Source organism: Astyanax mexicanus, chromosome 10 (genome assembly GCF_023375975.1).
Source record: "Astyanax mexicanus isolate ESR-SI-001 chromosome 10, AstMex3_surface, whole genome shotgun sequence".
Lineage (NCBI taxonomy): Eukaryota > Metazoa > Chordata > Actinopteri > Characiformes > Acestrorhamphidae > Astyanax > Astyanax mexicanus.
In genome coordinates, this window is record NC_064417.1 from 18,270,047 (window position 1) to 18,278,375 (window position 8,329).

General features: G+C 35.8%; 1 protein-coding gene across 1 annotated transcript; it reads left to right on the forward strand.

Annotated features, from left to right (window-relative positions):
* Positions 1-1,278: 1,278 nt before the first annotated feature.
* On the forward strand, positions 1,279-7,309 carry ltc4s (leukotriene C4 synthase). Its single transcript, XM_022683613.2, has 5 exons — positions 1,279-1,402; positions 4,080-4,179; positions 5,030-5,100; positions 6,403-6,484; positions 6,574-7,309. The coding sequence occupies exons 1-5, from the start codon at positions 1,345-1,347 to the stop codon at positions 6,722-6,724; spliced, it is 462 nt and encodes a 153-aa protein (XP_022539334.1). The 5' UTR covers positions 1,279-1,344; the 3' UTR covers positions 6,725-7,309.
* Positions 7,310-8,329: the final 1,020 nt, after the last annotated feature.

Below are 8,329 nucleotides of genomic sequence, written 5' to 3' on the forward strand. Positions count from 1 at the left end.
AAATTAAACTTGTGTAATCTCTTTCTGAAAGTTAAGTCATGCACTTTTACACTGACAGTAGCAAGAGCCTGCTGTAGGTCCTGTGATGAAATTTTAGGATTTTTCTTCTAGCATCTTACGGTCTGCTCTGGGGTGAACTTGCTTGGACGGCCAGACCTGGGCATGGTCACAGTTGTTTATATATGTCCTCCACTTGTAAAAAAATTTCCGGAGGGTGGAATGGCTGATGTCAAATTCTTTTGAGATATTTTTAAATCCCTTAAGCAGCTCTTTGGATCATACCATGGTGCCCACTCTTACTTCAACAGTCAGGGACATACCAAACTAAATTTCTGAGGTTTAAATAGGGCAAGCCTCATTCAAAATGCTAGGTAACGATGTTCTGATCATGTGCACCTGATGTGATACACCTGTGTGTGATCTTAACAATTTCAAGTGGGTCAATATATAGGAGTGTCCTAATTTATTCCTCACCAGAAATGGCATTCTTTTAAAATTACATTTTACAAAAAGTTGTACAAAGACTTTTCCTAATTTTTAATTGTTAAATAATTAATTGGATTTCTCAGTACTGTTACAATTGATATTTTTTTCCACATGTCCAAATATGTCAATAAATATACAGACTTTCATAGGGTGTCCTAAGTTTTTCACATGACTGTACATCCTCATCATGTTATGAGTTACTACAGAAAATATAATGTTAAATGGTCCTTTAAATTCTCATACAGCTTCATCCATTTGGAACCCACTATCAGGCCTCACTCCAACTCGCATTTTTAATTCACACTGCCTTGCCATGAGCACACAATGTAGTGTTCCATCTTACTCACAGCATAAAACCTTATAACTTATACATAACAAGTGTTGGTGTTCCCAAAGCATCTGCTGAGGTAACAACAATTTTCAATCTGTTTACATACTGCTATCCCATGACTTCAGGCATATCAGTATCTATAGACCCATAGGGCCGCTATAGGACCCCACATTTATAAGGAAATAGTGAGTGGTGGTTTAAGCCATTAGGTTGTGGGTTCAAGTTCTCCTAGCTGTGCACTCAAACCATCCCTGCCATTCTGATTACAGGTTCTCTCTTTGGCATCTTTACTGCTCATGCTTTCATGTTACAGCTGATTTGTAAATGGTTATTCTCTCTTCCTTGTAAAGACAGTATCCTCTTTTTTGTTTGTGTGAGTGTGTGTGTGTGTGTGTGTGTGTGTGTGTGTGTGTGTGCTCCACCCACACTGATATTATATGGGATAGAAAGAGCAGCACTTCTACTCAGATCAGGAAAGAGGAGTCACATCGTGTCTGCTGTGGTTTTGTGTGTGTTCTTGTTGTACGATGCTCGATCAGGTGGTGTGTGTTGCTGCTGTAACGATGCTCGGGGTGCTGGAGCAAGGTAGGAAAGTCTCCATTCTGCTAACATTACAATACCCTTCAGCATCAGCACTATTACTAGCAAGTGATTTTCAGAGACAGTGTTTAACACACTGTAAAAGGTGTAGAGTGCAGCTGAGGGGAGTTTTCTCCCCCCTACACTCTGACTCATTGACTGTGTCAAATGTTTTTTAACTGATGTCATTGATATATATATTTGTCCAAAATTACAAACCAATTACTAATTGTAACGAGAAAGTATAAGTTGAATGCACAGTACCAGCCAAAGGTTTCAACATAGCTTTAATGTCTTCAGTATTAAATTTAAATGTAAAAAAAATCATAAAAAGAAAGAAAACACATTGAATAAAAAACAAATGTGTCCAAACTTTTGACTGGTACCGTACGTTATGTAGTTAAAAGTGTTGAATATAGGTATTCCCTAATATCACCATACACAATTAGAACCAGTTTGTGTCTGTAGTCGCAATGGACACGGGCATTCTGGGATAATAGTGTGCAGCGTAAACACACTCAAAATACACTGTGGATTATTGAGTATACTGAACTTTTACACTTTTATCTGTACCACACTCTACATTCTCTAGTTACTCTGCTAGTTAATATTAGTACACAATACATTTTATTTACTTTATTATTTATTTATTTATTATTTATTTATTTTTAAATATTGGGAACTATTTTCTAGCCATTTATAAAGATTCAAGTCGGACAGTCTCCACCTGCAGCAGAACTACAGCAGATCTCACGGTGTGGCTATAAACAGAATAAAAATATATTAGCTCAGATATTATAGCATTAAACTGCATGTATATGAGCTAGAATAACAGATATGGAGAACAGCTAGGTTACTATTAGGAGAAACTCTATATTATAAGCCCTGACTACTGTGTACCATTTTTATGAGAGAGAATTATATCAAACCGATTTACTTAATATTTAAATGGTATATTATACTATAATGTATAATAATAATAATATATATAGTAGTAATAATAATAACAACATCAATGGGGATAAAACAAGCTTTCTTGCTGTTTGTAAAACAACAAAGCAACAGTGAGAGAATTTAGAGAGAAATGATCACCACTGGATCATTATAATGTTCATAATTTAGTTAAAGAGAGATTTATAGTATATGTTTTTAGTTTAATATGAACAGAAACATCTTTACAGGTGTCTGAGTGTAGTTCCTAGCCAGTGGGAATTAAGCTCTGTCGTAATCAAACCATCGTCGTCATCAGAGCGCTCTCGGCTCTGCAGTTAGATGAGAGTAACTGCAGCGACTGCGTGTGAAGCCTGCAGACTCCTCGATCTTGCGAGATTATAACGACGTATGTCATTCTGAGTCAACGACTCAAGACAAAAAAACATTAACTGACAAGCACTGAACCGAGCCAAGTCGAACACACCTACTGACTGCAAACAGCTAAAGATAGCCCGCGAGTCAGTCCTCAACTTATTATTTAATTTTAGAAAGCAAAATGATGTATTTCATTTAAAAAGCACCCCTAAAATACATCAAATGTTTTAGACAATAGAGCCACTAGCCACAGCTACTGTGTGCTGAGCGCCCTCTGGTGCTCAGACTGGAAGACATTCTCAGGTGGGTATTCTCCCACTTCCTGTTCGTAGAAAACGGGTTAGTATGTTAATATTTAGACAGACAGACAGACAGACAGTACAGTCAAACACACACACATACACATACACACATTTGTCCATTGGTGTGGCCACAGCTGCCGGAATGAAAGTGTCACAGGGTCTATAGTTGGCTGTGCTGAGAGGAGTTAGACAGTCTTATTGACATATTAAGGAACATATTATACAGTATATGCCTTATAGTATTATTATGTAGTACAGAATGAGGGTGCAGCCCCAGGGACTCTCTAGAGAGGACAATACTTGCTTAAGAATCTGGGGTTTTATGTCCAACAGAGGACGTTTTTGAGTCCAAAACGAATGGGTTCATATGAAGAAATTGAGCAAAATCATAGTTTAAAAATGTTTAATCATTTTAATACTGAAAATGTTTTTAATTTCATTTACACAGAACAATATGAAATATTTCAGCAATGCAGACATACTTTTTAAATATGCTTTGTATACATTCAGCACCAGCTCAACAACCAGTCAGCTCGCAGTAGCAGTAATTCTACCACCTTTTCAGCCTAAAACCTGTTTACTTCTTCATTCTGCTTCTCAAAATTAAATTGATTGATCTTGCTAAAATAATCAGTACTTGGGTGCAAAAGAGGGCAAATTGAAATATCTGTGAACAGGACAGGGTTTAACATGTCACTTAGAGAAGTGTGTGATGCCAAAATACAGTTTCAGTTGATTCTGAAAGCGCCTGCATTTGAATTATCCCGTGATGTATGTTTCAGGCCTTAAAACTAACCCTATGGTTTTGAGGCCGTATTTGTAGGACCATCATAGACTGCGTCTCTGCGCCTTGGGTGCCAGCATGCTGTTTTCCTGTTAACCGGTTGGTCCTCTTTGGAGCACATACAAACAAATATGCAAAACAAAACAAAGTAAATACTAGCATAACCAAATCTGTAATCAATAACAACACTCTTATTTTAAGATAGAAGTTATAGAAATGCACTCTCACAAAAACCTCTGCTGCGGACATTATTATTGAAGTTTTTGGCATGTTTTCCTGTCTTTGCCAGCGTACTTTTCCCTTCAGGTGATCTACGCCAGACGCAAGTATTCTGTCCCTCCTCCAGCCACTACAGGACCCCCAGACTTCGAGAGGGTCTTTAGGGCACAGTAAGTTTTAACCGGGTCCTGTAAATGACCAGGCAGATCAGTGAATATTTTGAGTGTAGTATAATATGCTATATAATAGTATAAAATACTGTGATGTTATAGGTTAATGTACACTATATTGTCAAACGTATTCACATCCAAATCTTTGAATTCAGCTGGTCCAATCACTTCCATGGCCACAAGTGTATAAAAGGCACTAATGCACACTTCTTAGTCTGGCAATCTGATGGACGAGTGTGGGATCACAGTTGCCAGGAGAACTGTACTTTTCTGGTTGCATTGTGTAAAGTGTAAAGTTTGGGGGGATTATGATGTGGTTTTTGAGGAGGCCTTAGCTTCTTGGTTTGGCATTTAAAGGAACTCTTAATGCTTTAGCATATCAAGAGGTTTTGGACAATTTTATACGCCCGACTTTTAGGGAACACTTTGGGGGTGGCCCACTAAAGACATGGATGTGTGAGTTTGGTGTGGAGGAATATGACTGGCCTAACCTCAATCAGATAAAACACATTTGGGATGTGAATTGGAGCAGAGACTGTGAACCAGGTCTTCTTGTCCAACATCAGTGTTTGACCTCCTAAATGTGCTTGTGAACAAAAGGGTTAAAAATCCCCTTAAACTCACTCTTAAACCTTGTGGAAAGCCTTCCTATAAGAGTTGAAACTTTTACAATGGCAAAGGTTGGGTTGACATTATATTAAACCATATGGATTAAGAACGGGATGTCACTTAAATTCAAATGTGTGTAAAATCAAATTAGCAAATACTTTTGGCAATATAGTGTGTGTATGATGCTGTACGTAAATGAGATTTAACAAATTCTAAATATTTTTTACTTCTTCTTTACCAGAGCGAACTGTTCAGAATACTTCCCTTTATTTGTCATCACGCTTTGGATAGCTGGACTTTTCTCCAGTCAAGGTGAGCTCTGGTGAAGTCAGAGAGGGGGATGGAGTGATGCTGCAGAGCTACAGGGTGTTAGCTCATTTTTATAGATTTACATACAAACAAAACCTTGTATATGAGAAATGCAAAACACAGCCTTTACTAACCTGCACAGACCGTAAACACAGCCCGAGCTACTACAGTAACTCCACTGAGATCATTCATGAAATTTCAACACACAAGTGCTAAAGGTTCTTTATTTTTAATGTCACAGTAGATCACACTGTACTTCCTTAACCTTGAACTACTCACTGAATTATTAACTAGGATTATTACCTACATTACCTAATACCTACAGTTTTCTATTCAGTCTCTGTATGTATGTATTTACTAATAGCTGTAATTTATTCAATAACTAGTATTGGTTATACAACAATGATGTGGGATTTTCCTTAATGTTTAGATTGTTAATCTTAGCACTGAGTTTTAACAGCTCATTGTAAAACGTCTACTGTTAAATAGTTAGTTATTAGATAAGTATTTAGTATTTAAATAGTAATTTAACTTCTAAACTCCACAGTAGCTTATATATCTAGGTAAAAATAAATGCATTTCAGGCTCACAAGTTTACAAAATAATATTATATATATATATATAAATGACTTTTGCTCATGAATTGCAGGTTCTAGAGGTAGACAGGTAAATAGGTATCAAAAATATAAACAAAGTTGTTAAATATGAGTAACTAGATTATGATTTGTATGGTACAGTGTGACTGCCTGTTACTCTGAACATGATAATAAATTCTTGAATCTGAAATCTTTAATAATTAAACATTTCCAAAGAATAGCCATACATTAGCCCTATCCCTAGTAACTTAGGGGGAAGCCTGTGAAAAATATTTCACACTTCTACTTAGTGATAAAACTCTTGCATCCGGACTGCAATAAATAACAACAACAGGAGGACCAGTGAGTTTTTTGGCTTTCTCGTAATTTTTCCAGAGAACGGGACAGGAATAAATCACAGAGGACCCCCATGACAGAGAAAATTACCCCAGGACCCCCTGAGAAAGCAATCCTATCCGTGTATGGCTTTTGACTGTGTTTTAGGAGAAATCAGTTATGTCCTTTACAATCGAACGTTATTTTATCATAAGAGTCTTCATATATGAAGACAAATAGTATAAGTCTAAATAAAGAACATTTACGTTCTTAATGTAAAAACAAACAAAACAAATTTAAGAGTAAAAATAGCAGATTTTTCGTAAAAGGGAAATGTATGACGTGTTTTGTGTCTTAACATATCTCTCCTCTGTTCTTCTCCTGGCTCCTAAAGCTCTGTCTGTGTTCCTTGGGCTCCTGTATCTTTGTGGCCGGTATCAGTACTTCCATGGATACTCCAAGTCTGCACAGGGACGGTAGGGGGCGCTGTAGTCCACTCTACTGAGATTATCATACAGATTATCTCTCTCATATTAAACTTTTTATTCCCTCCCCTCTCTCTCAGGCTGGCTCCTCTGTACTTCAGTGCTAAGGTGCAGTGGGTGCTGATAGGTGTGGGGGGTCTGGGGGTCTTGTGCTGTATGAGCAGGCTGTATCTCGGGCTGGATCTGCTCTCCTCTCTGCTCCTTGTCCTGGGCTTCAGTCAGCTGGATTGAAGGCTGGAGGCAGATGAAGAGTGAAGATGATGAAGCTCAATCACCTCATCCAGGAGCAGCTTTTCTTAATCAAAGCTCACCATTATCCTTCTCACCTTTTGTGTGTTTTGTTATATTTTTGTGCTAGCTTTGCCATATTTTTCCTATAAAGAATGATCACAAATCTCCCTGGAATATTTAAAAATGTTTTTTCATTGATATGTGTCTGACTGGGTTCTCTCTGTTTCGCTCTCTTTCTTACTTGCATTCATACTTACTCTCTATAGACTCTGCCTACCTCTTTTGCTCTCTCTCATCCCTATTTTATATTTCTTTAAATAATACGATAATTTATGTAATATTGCAAAGTTTACTTTAGTTAATCTATTTTTTGGCATATTTTAAATAAACAATGGACAGTTCAGATATGAAATAAATACATGTTGTCTGGCCCCCAGCATTGTTGGGATTTTTTAAATGCCTGTGAATGAATTTAACAAACCTAATATATTTCAATACTTTGACATATTTTGAAAACACTGTGAGTGTGAATGAACGTTGATTCATTGTAAGAATTTTAACATTAGGCAATGCTAAATAAAAGTTTAGATTGTGTTTTTCCATCATCAAACTCCAAAGATAAAAATAACTCTATTCAATCTATTCAATGTTTATTTACTGAGCACTTACTTTGCTGTCAGGGTTTTGTCTGTAATACAGTTAAAATAAACAGTTTTTTTATTAAAAAAGTGGTTAAAACGTAATTTATATTTTTGTAAAAAGGTTTTTTGGGAAGGTTTTTTTTTGCTCTGCAGGCTCTGTCTCTCAGATCTCTGAGATGGATGCAGTGGAGCTGCTGTAGTTCCTCATAATTATATAATCTATTTCAAATTATAAGTTAAAAACATTTGATTGCCTTATAAACCTCTGGGTTCTCGATCACTGTATAGATTTGATTAGAAATTCTAACTTAATCAAATTATTGAATAAACAAGTGCTTTTCATTTCCGAGCCATGTTATATAATTTCTTCTTATTTTATTTTTATAAACTTATCATAATGGCTTAGAATATCAAAAACTGGGAGGGTTTGGATAATCTAAAGTTTACCTGCTGCCAAAATCTCTTTAAAACTATAGAAAATTACATTCTATTTCATAAAAGGACCCCATTGTAAGAAGTGCTTTCAGTTGTGCATTGTGTAATGTTCTACAGTGTGCTTTTTGGGACAAATACTTACTGTCTATCATTTCATTTCATTTTATCCTTTCATTTTAGCATTATGCCCCCAAATAAAAAAATTAAAACACAGGACACAACGCTACTGAGATTTTAGTTTTTTCAAAGAGTGGAGTAAATGTAAAAGACTTGACATTCCAATACATAATAATAATAGCAATAATAATAATAATAATAATAATAATAATAATAATAATAATAATTATAACCAAATCTGTTGTTAAATTATTTTAAATATTAGGTGATAGCTGATCAGTATTTGTCGTATGTGTATATTGCACACATAATATTCTGTAACAACAGTAAATGTGGAGTAATATGTTTAGGTTTAAAATAATTTAATAGTTGGATTTAACTAATAATAAACAGAAGTACGATTTTTTTTGTT